Source organism: Tamandua tetradactyla, chromosome 11 (genome assembly GCF_023851605.1).
Source record: "Tamandua tetradactyla isolate mTamTet1 chromosome 11, mTamTet1.pri, whole genome shotgun sequence".
NCBI lineage: Eukaryota > Metazoa > Chordata > Mammalia > Pilosa > Myrmecophagidae > Tamandua > Tamandua tetradactyla.
Window position 1 is genome coordinate 84,977,392 of NC_135337.1, and position 24,771 is coordinate 85,002,162.

The 24,771-nt window shown below is 57.2% G+C and overlaps 1 protein-coding gene across 4 annotated transcripts; it reads right to left on the reverse strand.

Annotated features, from left to right (window-relative positions):
- Positions 1–752: 752 nt before the first annotated feature.
- On the reverse strand, positions 753–20,206 carry ADAMTS10 (ADAM metallopeptidase with thrombospondin type 1 motif 10). 4 transcript variants are annotated; one of them, XM_077121575.1, is made up of 24 exons: positions 16,552–18,956; positions 15,917–16,263; positions 15,421–15,577; positions 13,847–14,064; positions 11,966–12,049; positions 11,728–11,873; positions 11,281–11,324; positions 11,044–11,149; positions 10,813–10,959; positions 10,486–10,627; positions 7,722–7,829; positions 7,323–7,468; positions 7,161–7,224; positions 6,189–6,291; positions 5,809–5,942; positions 5,581–5,704; positions 4,634–4,714; positions 4,379–4,542; positions 4,150–4,276; positions 3,904–4,033; positions 3,171–3,375; positions 2,730–2,906; positions 2,474–2,633; positions 753–1,551 (listed from the first exon to the last, which is right to left on the reverse strand). In XM_077121575.1, exons 1-24 carry the CDS (start codon positions 16,637–16,639, stop codon positions 1,442–1,444), a joined length of 3,312 nt encoding a protein of 1,103 aa, XP_076977690.1. In that variant the 5' UTR covers positions 16,640–18,956; the 3' UTR covers positions 753–1,441. The 4 variants fall into 4 exon arrangements, with proteins under 4 accessions (XP_076977690.1, XP_076977687.1, XP_076977688.1 ...); XM_077121573.1 differs by lacking the exons at positions 753–1,551; positions 2,474–2,633; positions 2,730–2,906 and adding an exon at positions 20,157–20,206 and having other exon boundaries at positions 3,264–3,375; positions 3,904–4,029; positions 16,552–16,738; XM_077121572.1 differs by lacking the exons at positions 753–1,551; positions 2,474–2,633; positions 2,730–2,906 and adding an exon at positions 20,157–20,206 and having other exon boundaries at positions 3,241–4,029; positions 16,552–16,738.
- Positions 20,207–24,771: the final 4,565 nt, after the last annotated feature.

Here is a 24,771-nt window from a genome sequence, read left to right on the forward strand (position 1 = left end):
GACGTGTCATTTCCCATGTCTCAAAGTAAGGCAGCCCAGCCAGAACCTGACCCTGGGAAAGCCTGGCAGGGACCGGTGTTCAGACAAGCGTTTTGGTCCCAGCACAGGATAGGGAGATCCTGGCTCTCCGGATGGCACACCCACATCCTGCCAAGATGAGGGGCCCCCCTGGTGGCCACAGCTGGGAGGGCTCCGCCTGTCTCTGAATCACCTGGGCCAGTTTGCAAACGAACTTGGTGCCTGCAAAACCACAGCATGCCTTCAGAAGCTAAGGGCGAATAAAGGGGCGGGCTGGCCCTATCGTGTTGGGGACATCAGGGGAGGCTTCTAGGAGGAGGCAGCCTTTGCGTTGAGATGCAAGGGTGAGTTGGCGTTAACCAGGTGAAGAGGAGAGGGGAGCGTGTTTCTGTAGAGGAAACAGCTCAAGCCAAGGCCCAGAGATGGGAAGAGGGAGGTGAAACTGAGGACTTACAAAGATACCAGTGTGCCTGGAGCACGCAGAGGGAATGGGTGCACAGTGGGCTGGCTTTGAGAACCTCTGTGAGAAGCTGTGCATTTGCCCTTATATCACTGAGCTCTTGCTGGTGTTGGTAAGACCCCCCACCTCCTTTCTGGCTGTTTGGGGTGACCTCTGTGGGGCTGTGGGCTGCTTCCTAGCTCAGGCTGTGCGGGGGGGGGGGGTGGAGGCGAAGGGGTGGGCTGGAGGCGAACCAGAAACAGCTACACACCCACCCACGCGCGGAAATGTACACAAGACGGAACTTTATTGATGTGGGGCTTCCTGGCGAGAGGAGTGTGGGCCCCGGGACAGGGCCTGTAGCACCATGACAGGGTGGCCTGGATGTCGGGGTCCCCTGGATAGGCAGGGCAGAGGTTGAGATGGTTTTTCCCAGTCCTATGTCCCCCCCCACCCCCGCAGCTGGCGTGATCAGGGGGAGGGTGTCAGGGAGGTGGTATAAGTCCCCTCTTCCATGGTGGGTGTAGACCCCCACTCCCCAAGATCAGAAAGGGGGGTAGGGCAGTGCTGGGGGGCAGGGCACCCACAGGCCCCCTCCCCACCCCCACTCTTCACAGTACATATTCCCATCAAAGGCAGGGAGTGTTGGCGGCCCCCTTGGGGGAGTGTGTGAAAAGGGCGCTGGGGTAAACAGATGTCCCCTCACCAAACCCACCCTGGAGGGGGTCTCACTGTGCGAATTGGGAGAGGGGCTGAGAAGGGAGCCCCCAGGGGTGAACCAATCCCTCCCCAGTCCCTCTCCAGCCCCCAGCCAGGAGTCCTGCAGGGGTTCCCAATAAATAACTTTCAGCTCCCATCTCGCCCTTTCACCCCTAGTTCCGGCCCCCTGGGGTCCCCTCGGGGAGGGGATGGCGGGGTGCCTGGCCAGGGGCAGGCCCCGCCCCCAGCCTGCGCCCCGCGGCGGTTCCGAGTACTGCGCGCCACCTAGCGGCCCTGGCAGGTTTTGCAGCACATCTGGCGGAAGTAGGCTCGGCTGCAGAACTGGAATTTGAGCACCAGGGGGCAGTAGGCGACCTTGTTCACATCCTTGCACTCTAGGGGCGGGACAAAGAGTTGGGGGGTGATCAGGTCTCAGCGCCCCTCCCTGCAGGGGCGCGTACCACTGCCTGCACAGTGCTTCCAAGCCTGTGACTTCGCCTCTCTGTATCTCAGGTTTCCTCAACCGTTAAAGGGGGCTTCTGAAAATACCTACGCCATCAGGCTGTTCTGAGGAGTTAGGCAGAACACCGGGTCTGGGCTAGATTCGGGCACAGTATTAAAAAGTGAGAAAAGAGCTCCCTTTTCAATTACCCGTTTGATAAGACCCAAGAGAGATTATCTGTTTGGGGCTTACATACTTGCTTGTCTCCCTTTTAAATGAGAAAATCTGGGCACAGGGGTGGAGGGGAGAAAGGTGGAAATGGCAACCCACAGAGTTTGGTTTCAGCAGCCAGAGCTTATCTATTGCTCTCTTTTAAAAATAAAATTACCTAGGTAGAAAAAATGGGGGTATTTAAGCAGTGGTTTTCAAAGGGAGATGCTGCCGGCCCCCAGGGGATTCTGGCATCCAGTAGAGTCGAATCCAGGGATGTTTCTCCACTCCCTAAAATGCACAGGACGGTCCCTACCAAGAATTCATCTGACCCCTCCAAACGTCAACAGTGCTGAGGTCGAGAAACCCTCACTTAAAGCAAACATATTAGGCAAATAATTCTACAGGTAGAGACCAACAGAGCAAAAAGTTCTGGAGGTAGTTGAGGGAATGACCCAAGCTGGTGCACCCAGAAAGAATGGGTGCCTGGAACGTTTGAACTAGAACTAGGGACTGGCACACAGTGGGAATGTTTGTGGGAAGGGATGGTGAACCCATGGTCCGGCAGAGAGAGAGGAAAGCTTTCGGTGGTTCGAGAATCCCGAGATGGGGCGAATGATCCTGCGCCCTGGACTCACCCGGCCCAGCCCCCAGCCTCTAAGTACCTTCGGGGCCGTCGGCAGGGGGCGCGCTGTCGCACTTGGCCTCGCACTGCTGCGTGGTGGGTGGGCGCAGGGCCTCCGCGCACTCCCGCGACGGCTGGCCAGTGTGGCTGGTGCAGCGCACCGCTCGCTGCTGCTGCCCGACGCCGCACTCCACGGAGCACTGCCAGGAGTGGCCGCTGAGCCGCTGCCCCTGCCACCATCGCGTCCCCACCTCCCCGCCCTCAGCCGCCCACCACCCCCGGGCGCGCCCGCTTACCTCGCCCCACTCCCCCGCCACCCAGCGGGCTGGGGGACAGCGGCGCAAGTTGCAGCGCATGGTGGCCGGCGGCTTGGCTGTGGGCGGGCAGTGTGCGGGGGGCAGCGTGGTGCGGTGGTCGGCGCTCTTGCAAAGGACCACGCGGTGGCGGAGGCCTGGCCCACAGCTGGGGGTGCACTGCAGTTGGAGGGGGGCGTTTCATGCCTCACTGGGCAGCCGCGGCCCTGCATGCGCTGGGAATGTGGAAGGAGGGTGCTGGCCCAGCGGGCAGCGGGGAGGGGACGGCTCAGGTCGCACCAGTCTTAGGTGGCCCTCTAGGGCCAGCGGGAGGAGGGTCTCAGTGGACCGCCAGGTTGGTTCCTGCACCCTCCACCCCCTCCCCCGTCCCTGCCTGCCTTGGCGAGAGGAGTGGGATGCGCGCGGACTGGCAGGGCGGCTGACCTCAGACCAGTCCAGGGCGGCCCATTCGGGCGGGCAGACCGGGCCGTGGCAGGCCTCGAGCACTGGTGGGCGCGGCTGCGGGCACGCGCTGTCGTCCAGCGCCTTCTCCTCGGCAGCCGACACGCGGCGCTGGCACACCACCGAGCGGCTGCGCACGCCCGCATCGCAGCTGCGGCTGCAGCGGGACCAGTTCCCTACCACCCAGCTGGGAGGAGGGGACGAAGTCACGGGGTGGGAGAAGGTGGGAGGGCCCTCCCCGGGTCCCCTCGTTATCCAAACTGGCACTGGGAACTGTTGCCGCGGCAAGGAACACCGTTACTGACCCTAAGAGAACAGCCCCCTCCCTCTTCACCCTTGGCACCTCGTTAACCTGCACCCTCATCCAGACTGTGGGAGGAGGGGAGTAGGTGCGTGACCCTATGGGAAGACAATTACCTGGATTATTAGCTTTACTGAGGTACCAACATTTTAACTGTCACTTCGGGAGACCCCCCTCCCACCTTGGGGCACAATATTACCTCCACCCCCATGAAGGCTGTCACCCCATTCCAAGGAGCACCATCTACCCAACCCGAGAAGCATTCACCCCTCTGATCGCAGCAACACACTATCACCCTATTTCCAGGTGCACTGTCACCCTGACCCTGCTGCCCACCCCCCGGGACACTCACCCCGAGCTAGGGAGGACCGTCCCCCCCCCATCCCCTCAACCCGGCCCCTGGCGGGCACTCACTCTGGAGGACAGGGCTCTGTGTTGCAGGCGCGCTGCCTCTTGGGCAGCTTGCTGTGGGCGCTGCAGTGGTGCGGGGCCACGGCTGAGCTGTCCAGCTGGTTGCGGCATTCCACAGTCTGCACCTGGCTGCCTGGGGGCGGGGAGGGGGTGACGGGGGTCCCCCTCGCTCAGCCCTGTGGGGCCCCGCCCCCCAGCCAGATAACCAGCGCCTGCGCCCGGCCCCGGCCCCGCCCCGCTGCAGCTCACCTCCCGCACACTGAGCTGAACACTTGGTCCAGGGCACATAGTGCCAGGAGTAAGGGGGGAGGACGTCGCGGGCGATGGGTGCGTTGAAGCGGTAGCGGAGGGCAGGCACCTCTGTGTGCGCCAGCACCTTGTGGGGGTGGGCAACGGAGAAATCACACGGCGGTTCCCGTCAAGCCCTCCAAATTGAGGGCTGGGTCCCCCTGCACCTCGCTGCCAGCCCCGCCCTTACCACGACGATGAGAGAAGTGTTGATGGGTCCCAGGGCTTCTAGGCTCTGAGTGTGGTCTGGTCCCTGCCGCAACTGAAATGTCGTTCCCGCCAGGGGCAGGCGATGGGGCTGGGGGGTCCCGGGCAGCCCCTCCAGCAGCAGGGACTCCCGGTCCCCTTTCAGGGCTGGGGGAAAAGTGCGGAGGTCAGAACTTCAGGCACACCTACTCCTCGCCAGACCCCCAACCGGCACCCCCCCACCCCAGCTTCGGCTCACCCAGGTGACTGAGGGAAAGATTCAGGTCCTGGATGAAAATGTGGACGGAACCTTTGGGGATCCAGACAACTTCCTCATATCCTGCAGAGCAGTGCTCAGATGTAACTGCGCCCCCCAGCCCACCCCCGCACCCCCTGCCTCCACCCACCATCTCTGGCCCCCAGTTTTAACAGATAACCATAAAAGCTCTCTCTGTGTTTGTCACCCACTCCCCGGCTCTGTTGATTTAGGGGTGCAGCTGGCTCCCCCCCGGATGATTTTGGATCCCCCACAAACCTCACCCAGCCCACCTGCATCCCCCTGATGAGTTCTGGTTTGCCTGTCTGGACCCCCACATTGTCTCCTGAACCCACACACCCAAGCATCTGTGTCTGGTCCTATAAGCCCCATCTTCCCCTATACGTTCCTGTTTTCCATTCTAGGGGTCAGTTGTGTCTCCTGAGCCCCGGACGACAGGATGAGGCGACTCCCAGGCCTGAGGACCCCAATCTCTGTCTCCCACTCAACTACCTCTCCCGTCTCATCACGACATCCTCGACTTCCCTGGAGCCCAGCTCGGCACCTTCCCTACACCCACCTCCAGTCCCCGTCCCCGTCGGCCAGCAGCGGCCACCTGCACGTCAGTGTGGACATCTCCCTCTCTGTCATCCAACGGGTCCTCAAGGCCTATTGTTCTAGTTCCTGAGTTGGGCTTGATCCCCCCTCTTTCTCTTGTCCCCCTTCGCCAACCTACCCCCACTCCGGGGCACCACCCCTCTCACCCAGGCTGGCTGCTGCAAACTCCTAATCTGACCAACCCCGTGGGACAAAGTCCACGTCTGTCACCCACCCCTGGTGGCCCGGCGGCCCTCCCACCTCACCTCTCTCGCTGGCCCACCCTGGCACTCCCTATTCCAGCCCAAGTGGGGCAAGGGCGCGGTGGGGGTGGGGAACCTGGAGTTTCTCACCAGTCCCGGGCAAGGCTGGGCTGAAAACCCCCTCGATGGTCTCGCAGGCGCTTCCGTCACCTCCACACACCCGGCACTTGTCCTCCCGCAGGTCAGAGCCCAGGACCCGGTCGCAGCCCACATGCTGGGAAGGGTGGCGGTTAGGGGGTTGCGGGGGGGGGGGTGCTGGGCACCCAGCCCTCCTGCCCCTGCCCCCCACCGGCCCCTCTCCCCAGGCGTTCCCTCCACCTTGCACTCGCCACTGACACAGATGTCCACGGTGTCAGGGCGGCAGGACGTCCCGTCCACCACAGCCGCTGCCCGCTCCGTGTAGAAGTTGAAGCCTTCTGCCAGGCAGGTGAGCGAGCAGGCCTTCACGCCCCCTGGGGGGCACGGCCCCATCAGACCACGGAGGGGGCGGCCGAGAGGGGCAGACCCCAGACCCAATATTGATGGGCAAGGTGAGCAGGGGGACCCCAGCGTCCTGTGGACGTGCCAGTCGAGCCACAACCTGGGCTCTCCTTGGTGAGGGGAGGGATGGGGCAGATTCCATGCTGGGGTATCCACCTTTCCCTGGATGCACCTACAACTCCCTCCGCTCCCCCAGTGCCTCCTGAGCCCCTGCTCACCTCCCCGGTAGGTCTTCCACGTGTAGAATTTCCCACGGAAGGGGACGCTGTCAAACTCGGAACACTGCATCTCCCTGAAGTCCTGGGAGCCAGGGGGACAGTCCTGGGGTTCCAAAAGGGAGATGAGCGAGGTGGGGGTGAATCTGGAAGTCCAGTTGTGCAACTGAGCAGGGATGGGTGGGAAAGAGGGGACTGAGCCAGGGGGGAGGCTGGGAAGGTCCAGGTGCGAACATGCAGCAGGGCGTGACTGGCAGGTGCACTGGAGATGGGACTAAATGGCCTGCTACAGGATGGTGGCTAGGTTTCTGAGTTCAGACACGAAGCCAATTCTTGAAGAATGGGGTGGGGATGGGGTGGGGGGCTAGAAAGAAGCAGGCTTTGGGGGAAGGTGTCCAGTTCTCCTTTGAACTTCATGATTGTAAGGGACCTGTGGGTTCTCCCAGAGATCTGAGCACCTCCTCCCTCTGTGGGAAACCCCTATATTCAAGGGAGAGGCAGCAGAGAAACAGAAAAGGAGAGACAACAGGTGTAGCTGGGGTGGGGTGGCAGGAGCAGGTGAGGAGCTGGTTTCAAACAGGAGGGTCCGCGGTCAGATAAGGACGCAGAGGATGAAACTGGCTAGTAGGCTTGGTGAGAGGGAGCTCAGTGACAGTTTTGGGGGGGTGACAAAGGGCAATGGGGGTGAGAATCTGGGCTGTGATGAGAAGGGGAAAGACTGGGCTGTAGCTGGAGAGGGTTGTGGGGGCCAAGGAATTGCTTCAAAGTGAGAGACCCCTCTGCTGAAAGAACGTGAGAACTACAAGGAGAGTGGGGAGGTGCAACAGGAGGGACCCCGGTCCAGGAGGGAAAGGGTGCCCGCTGCACGCTCCAGTAGCAACTGAAGCTATTTTGTAGCTGATCTCTATGCATGCTTCTATTCTTCCGAGGGCGAGGGGGCGCCAAGGGCGCACGATTTGTGCCGGGGGGACTCACGTCGGTGTTGCAGGAACGGTGCCGCCGTCTCTCGCCCAGGCAGTACTTGCCCCCGATGGTTGGCCTGGAAGTGGGGGCAGGCAGACGCGAGATGGGGCAAAGGGAGAGGTGAGACGGGGGGACCCGCCCCTCTCTCCTGGGAGGGGGTCCTCGAAGGCTGACCTGGGGCTGTCGCAGTGGCGGCTGGAGGAGGACACGCCGCCACCACACGTCCGGCTGCAATCACCCCACGGGCTCCACGGGCCCCAGGCCCCATCCACGCCCTCCGGCCGCGACCCGAAAGGGACGCACACTCGCTTGTAGCACCACTGGGGGTGAATGAGGAGAGAGGTGAGCCCCGCTCCCCCTCCGAGGTCCCAGGCCCTCTGGTTTGGGGCGGATGGGGTGTGGGGGGCGTGGGGGACCCGGGCGCAGCCAGGCAGCTGCGGGACCCTGGGGGCATGGCCTGGAAGTCCGCGACCGAGAGGGGGGCGTGGCCGGAGCAGGCCGCGCCGCGGGAGGCTGGCCAAGGGCAGGGGGAGGGGTGTGCGGCCCGGCCAGGGGCCGTGGCCGGCCGCTCACCCCTTTGTCGATGGTGTGCGTCTGGCACAGAGTGCCCTCAGCGGCCGGGATGCTGTTGGTGATGCACCGGTTGCTCTTGCTCAGACACCACAGCTCACTGCAGACCTCCTGCGGGCCGAGGCGCCTTGCTCAGGCTCGCCCTCCCTCCCTCCTACCTCGGACAGCCCGCCCGGCCGGCCGGGGAGCACCCAGGCGTGCCCACACTCGCTGCAGCCAGGAGCGGGCCAGCAGCGCCCCTCTCCTGCGTCTTCTCGGGTCCCCACGTGGGGCATGGTCTGGGGGCCCCCTCCTCTGGCAGTAAGCCGCACTTCTCCCACACCTACGTGAGCCATAAACTCCTTTAGGCATTATCATCCCTGTTTTACTGCAGAAAACCAAGGCTCAGATAGGAGAAGGTAACTCGCAGTAGCCTGGATTCTAACCCAGACATTCGGTTGCAGGAACTGGGCTCTAATTCGCAGTTCCTAAGGGGTCTCGCCTTGGGATCTGTTAAAGCATGCAGAATGCTGGTGTCCTCTTTGAGATGGGTGAAGCAGCATGGGGGATAAGTGACGCTCCCAGGTCTGGAAAATGACCCAAGATGAGTGCCCCCCATCTCTATTCTACCCATCTGAAGGGTCTTTGTTCCCCTACCTAAACCAGTTAGGCCTCCCAAAGCTTTGCAGATACCGGGTACTGGGGAGGGGACATAGCCAAGACAGGTCTGTGTGGGACTTCCTCTCCTCCCCTCCAGTGAAATATCAGCCCATCTTCTCCCAGCCCTAGTTCCTCTTGGGCTGGCTGGTCCAGGCCCCGGCAGCAGGCCCTGTTCCTGGCAGGAGCCCCGGGGAGTCACTCTGAACGCTTTAGATATAGATTAATATCCCTGGATAAGATCCTGCCACTTGCAAGCATCTTCCCACAGAAAAAGGGAGAGCCTTCTGTCCGCTTTTAACCTAAACCTTCTAAACTTTGCAAATATGGGATTAGAATAACTGGCGCCTGTAGGAAGGGACCCGCACTGGGTCAGCCTGTGAAATGACAACTGCGCACAAGAAACGTGGAGGGTTACCTTCAGAGCTGTTCCCTCACATCTCCTTCGGAGGATCCTGGCCTCCTGCTCCTTTCTGCAGGGGCTACTTCCCAGCTAAAAACTCAGCCTGGTTTCCCGGCTTCACTTGGCCTTATCCTCCTGGTCATTTCTAAAAATACCACCTTAGCCCAGCCCCGATCCCACTTGTGAAACTTCTTAAAGAGAACAGCCTGCTTTGGCTCTGCTTTTGGCCTTCTCTCCCCAAGGAAGTACTACGGTACCTATGAATGAGCCACTGACTCACACTGCATCCCCCTCCTCCGGGTCTCAGTTTACTCATTTGCTTGATGGGCAGCCTAATGCCTGCCCTGCCTACATTACAAGGCTGTGAGGGGCATGTTACAGAGTGGGCAAGAAAGGGCTTGCATAAATGCCCTGCGATTTGGGCAACAAGGACCACAACTATCCCTGGACCAGGTACGAGGTCCAGCTCTTTGCATGTATCAATACATTTACATGTAGTAAATAATATCTTCCGTTGCAGGAGGGACTTGAAAATGCTGCCTTGGAAAGTAGAAGTCGCATTTCCACCTATAGCCAGCACCAGCACACAATTGGTAGATGGCAGGTCTGCACGTCTCAGTTCCCCACTTTGAATTCTCCCTGGATTCAAATCCCTTCCCACCCCTGCCTCATTCTCAAATTGTGACCCTGGGTGAGTCAACCTCCCTGTATCTCAGTCCTTTCATCTGCAAATAGGGATAAAAGGATAGGTCTTGAGTTTGAGATGATATGCTTAGCACATAGCGAGCGATCAGTAAATGTCAGCTGTCATCGTTGTTAGGATATCTAGGATACAGTAGGTGCTCAGAGTAGCTTCAGAATTCTTTAGAAATTCATTAGAGGGCCCTATAGTAATCTGCCAAATTAGGGTGGAGGGCAAGAGTGGAATGTTAGTTAAATATAAATCTTGGCAGGGTTTGTCTCCTGGTCTTGCATTGGCAGCCATTCAAAGAGAAATGAAGTGTGGGCATTTTAACAGTTGCCCACCCTCCTCTTTGGGGGTGACACAGCATCAGCTTGGATACAGCCATGCAAACTTTCACCCTGCTTCTTTGGGTCTTGAGTGGGGCTCGGCCTCGGGCCACCATGGCTGAGGCCATGAGGGGTGGGGGAGTGGTATTTAAGAAACTGGGGAATGTGGGCAATGGATTGGCAGACCCTGGCTGAGCAGGGGACCCCTGGTGGCTGCGGCAGGAAGGTCTTCAGCTTCCTGGGGGGAGCTGGGAGTGGGAACCTGGCTCTGTCCACGTGCAATGGAAATATGGGAAAGAGGGAGCGTGCCCAAGGAACCCAGAGGCCACCCAGTCAAGGACTAGGGCCAGGACAGCGTGTGAACCCGTCCTTGGGGGGGCGTGGGGAGGGAAGGCAGGGTGTCCCTGGGAAGGTTCTTCGAGTTCTTTGCCAGGCAGGGAAGATGGCCCTGCTACAGTCCACAGGTGGCTGATGTGCTGGGCAGAAAGCGGGCCCCCCCAGCTCAGGCCTCAAATCAGGCATCCGATCCTAGGTACCCAAAGGGGGTCCGGCTGCTTGTGACATTTGTACTCCCCATGCACCTCTGTCTTGCCAACCCCCCACGTGGGCAAACCTCCCTTTCCCGGCTCTCCCACGCCCACTGCCCGGGGTGGGTGCCCATGTGGAGTTCCCCACACCCTCCCCTCCCAGGAAGGAAAGCAGGAAGGCTCTCTCTACCCCGTATTTACACTGACGCGATTTGACTCCGTGCTGGAAGCGGCACTGTTCATCCGCATCGTAAGCCTGGCCGGGTGCCACTGTCGGGTATACAAAGTCCTGTCTGGGGGGCCGGTTGTTCAGGCACAGCCCCAGGCCTGAACTGCAGGGGGGCAAGAGAAGGCAGCGGTCACACCGGGGAGCCACCCTGCAGCACCCTCCACCTCTCCAGGCGACGGGACCCTTCTCAGAGGCAGCCCTGATTTCTGGAGCGCCCCCCCACCCCACCCCAGCATCCCCCACGTGAGAACGACCCCCTCTCTGCAGGACAGGCAGGGTCGCCCTCACTCCAGAAAGCTGGTGATGTAGTCACGGCTGCAGGAGGACCATACGAACGGGTTGGTCTTCATGGTGATATGTGCGGCCATGAGTTTGGCCGGGTCCTGGCCCCGGGCCCCGCAGCTATTCCCCACACCGTCGTGATTCATGCCAAACCTAGGGAGGGGTGCGTGCAGGCTCTGCTTGGGTGCTGGGAGGTCCCCCCCCGCCCCTCCTGTCCTCCACCTCCTCTGTCCTCACGTGTGTCCGATCTCATGGGCAATGGTGAAGGCTGTGGCCAGGCCGATGTCCTCGTTGATGCTGCAGCTTCTCTCTCGCTCACACATCCCACCCACTGGGGCCAGGCCTGGGAAACAGGCAGATGGGAGCTGGGGCTGGGGGCTCAGGGCTGTACTCCATCCCTTCCCCCGCCCCCCCGCCCAGGGCCACCCAGCCCGCTGCCTTCAAAGGTGCCTGAAACAGGTGGGGCTTGGGTACCAAGTGTGCCACAGGGTTTGTTCTTGTAGATGCAGATGTCATAGCTGCGGAATGAGACGAGGGCAGTGAGAGGGTTGGGGTTGCTTCCCCAAGCCCCGCTGATCCCACCACAGCCATCTCTGGGGTTGAGCTCTGCATAGGTACTGGTGCCTGTTCCCCCCACCTCCCGGCCCCCCAGCCTCACAAACTGTCCCAGCTGGAGCTAATCAGCTGACCTTGGGGATGCTGGAGGTACATGAGTGTATGAGTGAGTGAGTGAATGAATGAATGAATGAATGGGAGCAAGTGCAGGAGGACATCAGTTTTCAAATGGTCCAACACCCAGCGGCCCCTCCCTACCTCTGGCTCCCCCAAGGGCGACGGAAGCTTCCCCGTCCCTCCCATCTCTCCGCAGAAGCAACCCCTGCTTGGACCCCGCAGGCCCCGACCCTGCGTCCCGCCCCTCACCGCGTGATGAGCACAGCCGTATCATGGTTGGCCACGCCGTTCTCTGGTATGGCGTTGCCGTGGCCGCTGCGGTTCACGATGAACTTCTGCCACTTGCAGAAGCTGTCCAGGGACTTCCCAGCATGGTGGGTAATCTCCAGGGTGGGCTGGGGGTGGACAGAGCAAGGTTGCAAGGGTGCCAGGTGCCCCAGGGCGGGAGGCAACACGGATGTGGCGGGGAAGGGGTGGGGTGCCCCACCTGGTCCTCCGTGAGCAGGATGAGACGCGTCACGAGGATGTTAATGATGCTTCCCAGACTCGAGTCCTGGAAAAGTTTGGCAACCTGACCTCCAAGAAACAAGAGAGAACGAGTCTTAAGAGGAGTCCAGGGCAAAAAAGAAAAAAACACAAACAGAAACCAAAAACAAAAACCCAGACAACAAGGACAGCAGCTTGCTTCAATCAAGAACCTACAGCGGTAGAATGCTCACCTTCCATGCAGGAGACCCAGGTTTGATTCCTGGACCATGCACCCCCAGAAAACAAAACAAAACAGAACAAAAGAACCTACTGCACAGGTTTTCATGAATAGGTGCTATCATCACCCTCCTTTTACGGAGGACATAACTGATGCATGGAGAGGTTAAGACACAAGTGGTAGGTGGCAGAAGTGAGATTCATGTCTGGGTAAGACTGTCTGCAAAGCCCTGGTTGCCTCCTGGCACACATCTTTATGACTTACCCTGCTCGGCTGGTCTGTCTTCTTGTCCCATCTGCCCACCTGCCACTGGCCGCCCAGAGGCAGCCTGAGATATGCAGATCTGACCTCATTCCATCACTAATCTGAAGGTACCAATTTGGGCATCACTTGACGGAGTGATTGGAAGGAAAGAGAGAGTGGATCAGGGGACCGTGGGGGGGCACAGATGGAAGCTGTGTGATGAGGTCTGGAAGCTCTGGGTTGTCATCCCTTCTGGAAGACTGAATCATGTAACCCACTTCAGATGTACTGTTAATCCTAACCTGCATTCCTGTGGGCGTGGACATATAAGGAGGTTCTCTTGTAGATGTTATTTTTGGTTAAGAGGCGGCCCAACTGAATGAGTTTGAGTCTTAATTTGGATTCATGGGGTCCTTGATAAAGAGAAGAAACTCAAGTACAGCCACAGAAAACTTCGGGGAGAAGGCAGAAACCAAAAGCCAATGGAATCCAGAAAAGAAGAGGACATCACCGTGTGATGGGAGAGCCAAGGAACCCCAAGGATTGCCAGCAAGCCAGCACCAGAACATCAGTCTTCGAGGAGAAAGCAGATCTTGCCAATATCTTGGAAGTTGGACTTTTGGCCTCTGAGATGGTGAGGCAGCCAACAAACCATGCTTGCTGAAGTTAACCCACTGTGTGGTGTTTGTCATTGCAATTCAGGAGAAATGAATACGCTGTTCTATCTGGACTTCCCTGGGAAACCCTAGTGGGAGGTTTTAGGAAACTCTCAAAGCCCAAGGGAGGATGTCAGCGCTGGGATGGAACATACTGGTATCACAGACTGGGTCATCTGCATGTCTGCTAAACTTTTTGTCTTCCCTCTCTGCTGCAGTGAAACAAGCACCATTCGTCAAACCTCATGCCCTTTCTGGCTTCACTACCACCAACCCTGCTTTGCCCTATGAAGTAGACGGTGTTAGAACGCCATTTTAGAGGAGGAAACTGAGGTTCAGAGTGGTCAAGAGTCTTGCTTGTGGGTCAAGGAGGTGAGCCTGTATGAATTTACCAGTGGGTGCTTGTGCAACCACTCTGCATGTGTACAGATGTGTGTCCATGTGTGAACTGCCAAGTTTGTTGAGTGCCTGCAGGAAGTGTGCTTGTTTTTATGTAGCTAACACACAGATTGTGTGCCGAGCACTGCCCTAAGCACTAAAGGTTCCTTAGCCTTCGGAGGTAGGTATTGCTGATAAGGAAACCAAGGGACAGAGGTGGAGCAAACTGCCCAATGGTACACAGCTAGAGAGGGGGAACCCGGGATTTAAGCCAGCCTGGCTCCAGATCTGTGCCATGTTAAGTTCAATGCCAAGAGCAGCCCTCCTCCCTCAGACCCCCTCCAGGCCCCCAGGACTCCATGGCCGGGGAGGGAGAGCCACTTACAATGTTCATGATGGCCAGCACGTACTGTTCCACGTCTCGGCGCCCGTGATAAGCCACCATCATCTTGTCAGCCACCACCAGCGTTTCCACGTAGCGCTCTCGGCTGACAGAGCGCTTCAGCCCCGGCTGTCCACGCTCTGTTTCATTCCCCAGGGGCCGGGCAGGTGGTGGCTTCAGGGTTCGCAGCCACCAGGGCCGCCCCTTCCACGGCTTCTCGTCTGTGGGACCCAGTATGGCAACTGAGCCCCAACACGTGTCTTGACACCCCTTGACTTTCTGGTTGTCCCTCTACCCATTCATTCTGCTGCCTGTTATTTTATTATTCTTCTGAAACCTGTGGACATACACTGGCCTGATGGCTGTCAACCACCTAACTGTTTTGCTATCGGGCATTCTGAATATACATGTGTCTAGTTGTCCCATTACCTGGACACCTGATTCTACCAGAGTGGGTGTAACTGGCCCACTGCCAAGTGGTCTGGTTGAGTAACAGCCTGACATTCCCACTGTCTGATTATAAAACAGGCCAGCCATCCCACTGGCTGAATGTCCAGTTGTTCGGCAGTCTGGTTATCCCCATGCCCAAACGTCTTACTGAACAATTTGATGACTGTCCCATTGCCAAAATGGTTGACTGCACCAGTTCCAGTTTCCAGTGTTCCATTACCAGTCAGCATGGTTGTACAATTTCCTGACACTCCCACTGCCCAGATGTACTGGTGTGCTACAGTCTGTCCCTCTGTCTGAACCGTGGGGTTGTGCAACTTCTTGTTTTTCCAACTGAGCAACTTTCTGGCCAATGTATTCCCAACTCTGTTTGTACAGCAATTCAACTGTCCCCTCTGCGACTGTCTTACCACCTGATTGCCCCACAGCCCAACCGGTGAGTACAACTGTCTGGCTGTTACACCATCTGACTCCGTCTGTACAAATGACTAGGGTGTTGCCACAATGTTCAATTTACAGACTATCAGATTATACAGCTGATTTCACGTCTCGGCTGTTTTTCCACTGAATATCTATCTGATTTTCTCACCAGATGGCTGTCCTACTAAGTACTTTCTGGCTGTGAGGCTCTCCTATTCTCCCGTTTCCAAAATGTGCAACTGTACAACTCTTGCCCTACAAGTCTGGTTGTAACTCTGATCCTTTGGATGGTGGCATGACACTTCTTCCACCTGTTTTTTTTTTTTTTAATTTTTTGTCTTTTTGTCATTTTTTTTCCCACCTGGCATTTTGATGGTAAAACTGCTCGAGGATTTGATACCACCATGTCATTGCCTAACTGAATGATTATATAATGATCCTAGCAAGACAGAATGGTTTTACGATTGACCACCTGCCTGTCTCAAGCACTGTGGCAGGAAAGGACCATTCCATTGGCTTTCCACTTAGCTGTCTGTACAGCTCCGGGCTGTTTTCCTGCCCCGAGAACTGATGGGACTCCCTCTATTTCCTTCTCAGTTCTTCCATTCCTCCCACTGCATACCTGCCTACTCACCTGCTGTCTACCTGTGCCTCCAGGTACGGGCATTGTGCAGCCCCTCTGCCCATCCCCAGAAAGAAATGCGTACCTCTCACTCCACAGGCTGTGTCCAGGTGGGGGTGGCGCAGGGAGGAACGCTTGTACACCACATGGGGGCCACTTTCCTCTGGGGCCCGGGCACCTTTGGCCCCACCTTGCAGGGGCTCGATCAGATATTCTTCTTCATCGGCTACAATGAGGCCATGCTGGGGGTTGGGGAGTGGGGTGGGGGCAGGGGTCAGATTCCAGTTCCCAGGATCTCTATGATTTCATTCTTTCTACTCTTCCTGGGTTCATTTTGCTGTTCCTTTTCTCATCTTGTGAGATGGATGTTCTGCTCATCCATATTCAGCTGTCCATAACCAAGGCTATGAATTTTCCTCTAAGTACTGCTTTAGGTACATCTTGAAAGTATCAATTAGTTCACAAAACTTAAAAAAAATCTCCACTGATTCCTTCTCTGATCTATGAGATATTCAGAAGTTTATTTCTTAATATCCAAACTATGGGGTGCTTTTCCCTGCTTCCCAGGACCCTCGGCTTACCAGTCCCCCACAGGTGCTGATGGCCACATGGGAACTGCCAGCTTGGCCCTGCAGATGGCCGGAATAGAGGCAGTGTGGTCGGGCGGCCCTCTGCCAGGCCAGGCCCTCTCGTGTCCAGTATTCCACTAGGACGTGGCCTGCCAATAGGCGGGAGCTGCGGGTCAGGTTCAGAAGGAAGTGGGTACTGGGTGCGGCCACCTTGTAGAAGAGATGGGCCTCGGCTGTGGCCCCCGCACCCCGGCGATGCCTTCGGGGGCCAGGGGGCGAGAAGGCCAGCAGTGCCCCATTGTGGTCCACACGGGCGGGGAAGGTGATCTCATAGCTCTCCAGGCTGGACAGGAACTCATCTACGGGAGAGGGGCAAAGGCAGACCCCTGGGGTTGACCCATGGCACCAACTTGGCTGACCCCTGTATCCTAGCTGCCTGGCTATTGGAAATGGTGATGCTGGCCTCCCTGAACCCTGGATCCAGGTCAAGGGTTATAAAAAGACTCTGGCTTTTAACTGAACCCTAGGACCTTCTCCTGATGTCCCCTTCTGCTTGCATGTCCTGATCCTGTGGCTCCTCTTTCTGCTGGGGCTGACTGGCTTTCTCAGTTACTGATCCCTCCCCACGCCCACGGATGCCTCCCTACCTTGAGATTGGAAGGCATGTGTGACCTCGAACGTGAGGCCCAGCCCTAGGGTGAGGGCCCAGTGGAGGATCTGGCAGGCGGGAGCCATGGAGACCAGGTGTCCACATGTCTTTTCCGAGCCCCGGCTGCCAGCAGCCTCTGCAGTGCCGCCTGCTCTGCTCACAGCCGGAGCAGCATCTTGGGGTTCCTGGGAAGGGAGAGCCAGGTTAGGGGGGTGGAGGGCTGGTCTTGCTGCCGAGCATAGCCAAGGCACCCCCACCCAGGCTGTCTCACCACCTCACTCCTGAGGACCCTGAAGGCCCTTGCCCTGGTAGGAAGATTCTGACCCATAAGGAGCTCAGAGACAGGCCACAGACAAGTCCACGGAGGCAAAATGCGAGTGGTTCAGACTGTGACTCATTTTCCAGAGGAAATAACAGAACGGGGAGGCTCTGAAGCTGAGGTTTGAGGTGCAAAGGATGAGTGGAAACCCTTTGGGTGAACAGACAGAAGAGGGATGCACGAGGCAGAGGGAACAGCACGTGCAAAGGCCCCGTGGCAGTGACGTTCTAGTCCATAAAGGCCAGTGTGGCTGGAGCACAGTGACCCAGGGGCAGGGGTAGGGGAAGAGCAGAACAACCGAATAGGGAGGCTGAGGTCCAAGTGTGAATTTTTAACAGGCCGACCTGGGAGGCCTTGGCTTCTCTGGCATTTGCCCAGCAGGGGCCAGCCTGCTGCAGACACTGCTTTGGATTACCGCCTTGTGCCAAGCCCTCCTCCCGAGGCCTTCCATCTCCGCCTTCCTCCTCCATGCCATTTCCCCTTTAATCACAGGCTGTCTTGCTTTTTTTGCAGCCTGGCCAAGTCTAAGAGTCGAGCCCCAAACAGAGAAGTTCAGCCCCTGAGCAGGGAGCCAGATTTACTCCAAGATGCCGACTCAGGAGCAAACATGTACCACTTCTGCTTAGATCCTTCCAGCGATGGGGAGCTCACTCCCAGATATTCCCTGACCTTGCTGCTCCCTTCAGCTGAGCTGGAATGGACCCCATGATTTTTTTTTCTTTACCTTTCGGGGGCTTCAGTTGATAGCGCAGTATTTGCTTCTTGGGTAGACCCTTCCCTGGCTGCTCAGCTGCGTGAGCCACTGTGGGCCTTGGCTGCCTCTTTTGCAGGAGGTGGACAGGGAGTGAACTAAAAGGAGGGGACCAACTGGTCTTCAGGGCCGAGCTGGGTCTGGGAATTCAGGGCTCACCGAGGAAAGTGTGTCCATCTCCCTGCCCCTGGTAGGTGTCCACACCTGTGCCTCATACTCCCGAAAGCCTCCTCTGCCTCTCAGGCATAGCTTCGACTCAGCTACTCCTTCCCTGTGGCCTCACCCGACTCTGGAACCAAGGGCCTTCCTGATGGGTGACCCCTGCCGTCCTCCAGCCTGCTCTCCTCCTCACCCCCACCCCCACCCAAGATGACAACATTCGCCTTTCAAGCCAGGCTGGAAACCCCCGGCATCGGCCCTGTCCCTCTCTTCCTCCCGTTGCCAGCCCTGGGACAGACTCTTCTCTCAGCAGCCAGTCTGTCCATCTGTCTCTTGTCCTGGCTGGGCCTCTCACTCCCCACAGCCTCACACACACCTGTCTTATGCTGTAGGCTCAGCCCTGGGGTGGGGGCAGGGGAAACAGGCCTGGGCACAGATGAGGACAGTGCAGAGGGACCCAGCAGAGGTGCGTTGGGGTGGGGGCAGGGTGTCAGTCTGTCTGTCCAGGGCTGCCAAGAGAGGGACCTGAGAGGATGAGGCGATGGATGCTGCAGTGGGTATGTGAGAGAGAATGCATGTGACTATGTAAGCAAGTGAGTGTGAATGCCAGTGTGTGTGAGTGAGGGTGTGAGGCTGTGTGACTGTGTGAGCTTGTGACTGTGTGTATATGTATGGTTGTGTTGATGGGTGCTTAACGGGTGACCGAGCGCATGTATATGTATGTGTGTGTCTGAAGCTGTGTATGTGTGTGTGTGAGTGCATGACTGTGTGTGTATCCATGTGACCATGTGACTGGGTGTGTGTACCCATGTGACTGGGTATGTGTGTATCTATGCACTGGGTTTGTGAGCACGTCACTGTATGTACCCATGTGAATGTGTGTGTACCTGTGTGACTGTGCATGTGCACCACGTGTGTGTGTGTGCACACGCGTGTGCGCCAGCCATGCACCCAGCCCTGGCCATCCTAACCCCGGTCTCTCCTCCCAGAAGGCAGGAGGGAGGCGGAGGCAGGGCGTGGGGGAGGGTACGGTCGCTGGAGAAGGAAATGCCCTGCGCCAATGTCTCTGTCCCATCCGGGGATCCTGGAGGGACCTGCGGCTGCACGCCCCGACCCTGGGGCCTCCTGGGGCGCACGCAGGCCGCGGCGCCCCCACGGGATTACTCCCCGCCCGCCGCCAGCCCCCCACTCACCGGCTGCACATCTGGCTCGGCTGCCGGCGGGAGGCAGATCCTGCCCGGAGCGCAGACAAAGGCCAGGCTGGCGGAAGAAGGGGGTCCCCCCCCCACCAACCCACCGATCCAGTTGCCAATTAAAAGCCCTGAGCCCGACGGGTGGAGACACCCCAAAACAGACCGCTGCGGCTTCTGTCCAACTCAGGAGAAGTGGGCGGCGCCACTCCAACATTCAGAGACACAAACACAGCGGCACCAGCACACACACACACACCCGAGGGACCACACCTGGGCATCCAAGGACCAAGAGCAGAAGCTCGGCGACCCACAAAAGACATTGCCACCTCCAGACACACACATATTACACACTCCCACAGACCCACATGCATACACACTCATTTCCATACATACACCCAGGCAACACAGACACAAACACCCAGGCACACAAGTACACGTATCCAGACATGTACGCACACACAAGGCAAGGACAAACACAAAGCCCCACCAACCTAGCCCTACATACACACACCAGACACTTACACACTCACTACACTTAGATACACCCAGGGACAAACACGCAGATGCTTGGACACACACAAATCCAGGCACACACTCGCCCAGACATTTACACCCAGGCGGTCGAGATTTAAACACGTACTCACACTAGATTATACTCATCCTTACACAAACACAACACCCCAAGATGCTCAGACACACAACGGCCTCATCTCCCAAAGCCCAGACTCTCCCAAGACACCCACAAAACACCTCACACTCTCCCAAACGTTTCCACAGACACACATACACAGGCAGACAGACACACAACCATTTACACATACGTCACATACGTGGATACCCACACCCACCCTGACACACACTCACAGACACAGCAAACAAAACCCAGGCAGGCGCTCAAGCAAACTCAGGCGCACAGCGCGTCGCACCCGCCTAGGGACATCGCACCCCGACACAACCCCCACTCAACAACCGGACCGGGCACCGTGCAACGGCCCGCAGCCACCGCCGCCCGACGCAGACACACAAAGTCCCCCCAAGTCCCCCCCATCACCTCCCTCCCTCCTTCTCCCCGCCCCGCCCCGAACCCTCGCGGCCGGCTCGCAGCCGCCGGAAACTCTGGGCGCGCCGGGCCGGGTGGCCGGCACCCCGGGGCCCTCCCCGCGCCCGCCGCGCGCCTCTACCTGCGGCCTCCGGGGGCCCCGCGTCCGCCGCGTCCGCCGCGCCGTCTCGCCGCCCCGCGCGCGCAGGAAGGGAGGGAGCGAGCGCGGCGGCGTGGCCGGGGGAGGGGGCGCGGGGAAAGCACTTCCTGAGGAGCCTGCCAGGGTTATAAAAAAGCCCCGGACCGCGCGCCGCTGCAAACCCCGCCCGCCCGCTGCCGCCGCCGCCGCCGCCGCCGCCCGGCCCGCGCCGGGGCCACGGGCTGGACCGGAGCCAGGGATCCGGGAGCTCCGGCGGCGGCCCCGCCCGGGACGGGAGCCCCGCGTCGGGGCTGTGGGGCACGGGGAGTGGGTGGGGCAGGGAGAGTGGGGGAGGGGGAGAGAGGCTAAAGTGGGGGGATGGGGAGAAAGGAGGAGAGAGGAAGAATTGGGGGGGGGCGGTGAGGGGAAATGGGGGGGGAGAGAGGAATGGAGGGGTTGGAGGGAGGGGAGATTTCAACCGAGAGGGCTGGAGTAGGCGGGGCACGGGGAAGAGAAGGGGAATCTGGGAGGGGTTAAGGGGACGGAGCCATGGAGGGGGATGGGGGAACGAGGTGAAGGCCTGGGGGAGGGGAGAGCCCACCCTCCCGGGCGCCCGCGGCCCCTACCACAGCCGTTATCTGACTGCCGGTGGGCCGCTCTCAAACAGGCATTAATTGGCCGCTTCGCGTATGCCTGGCACGGTGCCCCGGGGTGGGGGTGGGGGTGGGGGACCGCGAATAATTAGGTTTCTGCTGGAGGGGTTGGGGGGTGTTCAGACCTGCCTTGGGTCTGCCCGTGGCCTCTGCTTTAACCCTTGCGCTGTGCTGTGGGACCATGCATTTTCCCATTTTACAGAGGAGGAAACTGAGGCCAGAGGGGGTGAGAGTGAGAGCTCGGTGAGAACAGGGCCTGGGGGTCGTGATCACTCCTGGTGGGGACTCTGTAAATAAGTGGGGTTGAAGTGGACGTTTTCAAGGAATGGCCCCAGGATGCTGGGCAGATCCTGGCCTCGGCCTTTCACAGGGCGGGCAATAGCAGCCTTTACTGGACCACTGGACTGTTACGCAGTAGCATACACTTGTTGAATGCCTGCTGCGTGCTGGCTGCAGGGGACTCAGCTCCGATTGGATAGAGCAGCCTCCTGCCCTCACCTTCCTCCTGAATGTGGTGTGATGTGTCAGGGCTCACACATACAGTAGGGGCTCCATTAATACCAGACTCCTTCTCTGGAGCTCCCACCAGGTTGCACCCCCAGGCTCACTTCGTCCTCACCCCAAACTTTGGGGACCTCAAGCCACCACAGGGTTAGGGCCTCCTAGCTGCCCTCTGAGGAACTTAAACAGCCTCTGTCCTCTGTCTGCAGTCCCTCCGTTACCTGCAGGCCTGCTGGGAGCCTGTTCTGGGCTCTCTTCCATTTCCCTCTTCCCCCATCAGAGAGATGACAGCCTTTGTATTCTCAATTTGCAGTAATGCTAAGGGCTCCTGCCCCCAGCCTACTGACTGGTACAGCCACCTGTTCCTAGCCTGGTAGCCGGCTGCCAGACAGCACTGCAGCTTTCAGGACTGTTTTGAGCCAGGACTCCCAGGCTCTGCCATTTACTAGCTGTGAAACCTCAAGTTGATTGGATGCCTCTTTGTGACCCCAGTTCCTACATATGTACAACTGGGGGGCGGGGGGTAGGTAGCTACTTCTTGGGGGTTGTTGACAAGGTTCAGTGCACCTGGACTGGGTCCAGGCATGCAGTAGATGCTCAGTATAAAGGTAAACAAAGACTCTTAGCTCATAGAATTCTTCTGCCGAATATTGCCTCTTGGCCCTTCCAGTATCCTTTCTCCTCCTTGTGCTCACAGATCCAGGCTTCCCGTGGGTCTGTAGTCTGGGTGGGGCATGTGACTTGGCCCTTTGCCACTCCTACCCATCCCCTGGCCTCGGGGATGGGATAGGGGATGGGCATATGACCCATTTAGCCTGAGTAACAGGATGGGAATTTGCATCCTGGGAAACAGACTGTTGTCCCTTGAATGCGATTTGAAGCCGAGTCGCCATCTACAGCATGGGGAGACACCAGGCAGAGGCCGGGAATGGTTCTGGGGTTGTCATTTGTGCTCTGAGCAAGCTGTTCCTGAAACCCATGGCTAGGCTTTTCACCCATCCGTGCAGTATTTATTGAGCACCGTTTTGTGCCATGTGCTTCTCCAAATACTGGAGACACAACCAGGATCGGCCCAGCCCCCACCCCATGGAGGTCTGCCTCAGGGCCTTTGCACTTGCTGAACTCTCAGCTTGGAATGCTCTTTCCCTTGGTACTTCGGTGCTGGCTCCATTTCATCCTTCAAATCTTGGCTTAGACATCAGCCCCTCAGGGAGGCCTGGCCTGACCCACTCCCCGGCTTCAAGATTACATACCCACATGCCTCTTCTGCCTTTCTCTGATTTATTTTGCATTTTTGCACAAGTCACCAACTGGCATATTCTATGACATTTATTTTTATTTATTCTCTGTCTCCTCCACCAGAATATAATTTCTGCAAGGGAAGGGGTTTTCATCTGTGTTGTCCAAAGCAGTATGCATAACCCTGGAGCAGGGCCTGGTGTACAGTTGGTGTTCAGTGTTGACTAAGTAGGGAGCCAGTGAAGCTGACTCCAAGGATAAAGTAGAGGCGCAGACTGCTGATGCAGTACTCCAGCCCGGCCACAGGAGGGCGCGACGGAATCCTATTATTTCATTTAGTTGGTAGAAACAGGGAAAGTGAAAACGACAATCAAAATGATGACGGTGCTGAACAATCTCTGAGGCCCGTCCTAATTTCATAACAGCCCTACGAGGCAGAAACCCTTATCATCCCCATATCCCAAGTAAGGAAACAGGTACAGAGAGGCTGAGTAAATTGCTCAAGATGGCTCAGCTAGCTAGGAGTGGCAGAACTTGAAAAAAAAGAACAAGAGAAGATAGAAGTCAGCAGTTGTCTAAGGGGAAAACTAATATTGCATGCTATGGCCTGTAGTTAACAGGAAGAAGCAACAGTACTGCAGCAATATCAGGGGTAAATAATTGGGGAGAAAGGACAAGGGATGAGGAAAGGTTTTTTCCCGAAGATGTTTTTATTGAGAAATAGCCACATGCGTACAGTTCAACTATGTTATTCAATCAGTGGCTCACATTATAATCATATAGCTGTGTATTCTTCACCATGATCAGTTTAGAACATTTGCATCACTCCAGAAAAAGAAAAAAAATAAACATTCCATACCCCTTCCTCCCTCTCACTGACCCACAGTCTTTACCCAGTTTTTACCCTTTATCTTCCCCTCTTATGTATTTATTGTTTTAATCTTTTTTGAGAATTCGTCTGTCCATGTCTTGGATAGAAGGAGCATCAGATACAAGGTTTCCATAATCACACAGTCACACTGTAAAAGCTGTTTAGTTATAGGGTCTTCAAGAATCAAGGCTACTATTTTTTTTTTTTTTACATGGGCAGGCACCGGGAATCGAACCCGGGTCCTCGGGCATGGCAGGTAAGCACTCTTACTGCTGAGCCACCGTGGCCTGCCCTAGGCTACTATTTTTTAAGAAAAAGAAAAAAAAAAAAAAAAGAATCAAGGCTATTGGAACACAGGTCAGCAGTTTCAGGCACTTCCCTCCAGCCACTCCAATACACCATAAACTAATAAGGGATATCTGTTTAATGTGTAAGAATAACCTCCGAGATAACCTCTCGACTCTGTTTGAAATCTCTCAGCCACTGAGACTTTATTTCTGCCTCATTTCTCTCTTCCCCCTTTTGATCAAGAAGGCTTTCCAATTCCCATGATGCCAGCTCCTGGCTCATCCCTGGGAGTCAGGTCCCATGTTTCCCGGGAGATTTACACCCCTGGGAGTCATGTCCCATGTAGGCGGAGGGCAGTGAGTTCGCCTGCCAAGTTGGCTTAGGGAGAGAGGCCACATCTGAGTCTCCGTGGGCGACTCTTAGGCATACTTTGTCAGTAAGCTTAGCTTCTCCTTTGAAGGAATAAGTGTCATAGAGGCGAGTCCCGAGATCAAGGGCTTGGCCTATTGATTTGCGTGTCCCCACTGCTTGTGAGAATATTACGAACTCCCCAGATGGGGAAGTTGAATATGTCCTCCTTTCTCCCCAGTCCCCCAAGGGGACTTTGCAAGTACTTTTTTACTCTCTGCCCAAAATACTCTGGGATGTCTCAGGGCATCATACCAACCTGTACAAACCAATAAGATCTCAGCCCCGTTCAAAAGACCTTGTAATTGTGGTGTTTAAGTAAACTGACAATGCAAGTTAAATTCGATAATGTGTTACCCAAAATATAAATTTTGCACCAAATAAACATCTCCTTTTGGTCTCACACAGAGGTTGAAGTTTAAAAATATGGGCCATATCATCCTTTACCCAGTATTCTGATTTACCTTAGTATTATCCAGCTTCATTCATATCTCTAGACAAAGTCTGATCCCTTTTTCAGCTTTTTAAACAGTTGCTGAATGGAGTAATACTGGCTTTCATAGCTGCAGTGCTCTCACTCTGAGTCTCAGCTGTCACATAAATACCCAGAGTTTCAGGGAATGACCAGGTTATATACAAATAGCCCAGTTTTTCAGAA

What these genes read in the sequence shown, in the direction of transcription:
- ADAMTS10 (XM_077121575.1), bottom strand. Translation starts at nt 16,639, where the DNA reads ATGGCTCCCGCCTGCCAGATCCTCCACTGGGCCCTCACCCTAGGGCTG. An exon ending in TACATCACCAGCTTTCTGGA is followed by an intron (nt 10,628 to 10,812) that starts GTGAGGGCGACC and finishes GCCCCCCTGCAG; the next exon opens with TTCAGGCCTGGGGCTGTGCC. An exon ending in CCCTGCCGACGGCCCCGAAG is followed by an intron (nt 1,552 to 2,473) that starts GTACTTAGAGGC and finishes TCCCGCCCCTAG; the next exon opens with AGTGCAAGGATGTGAACAAG.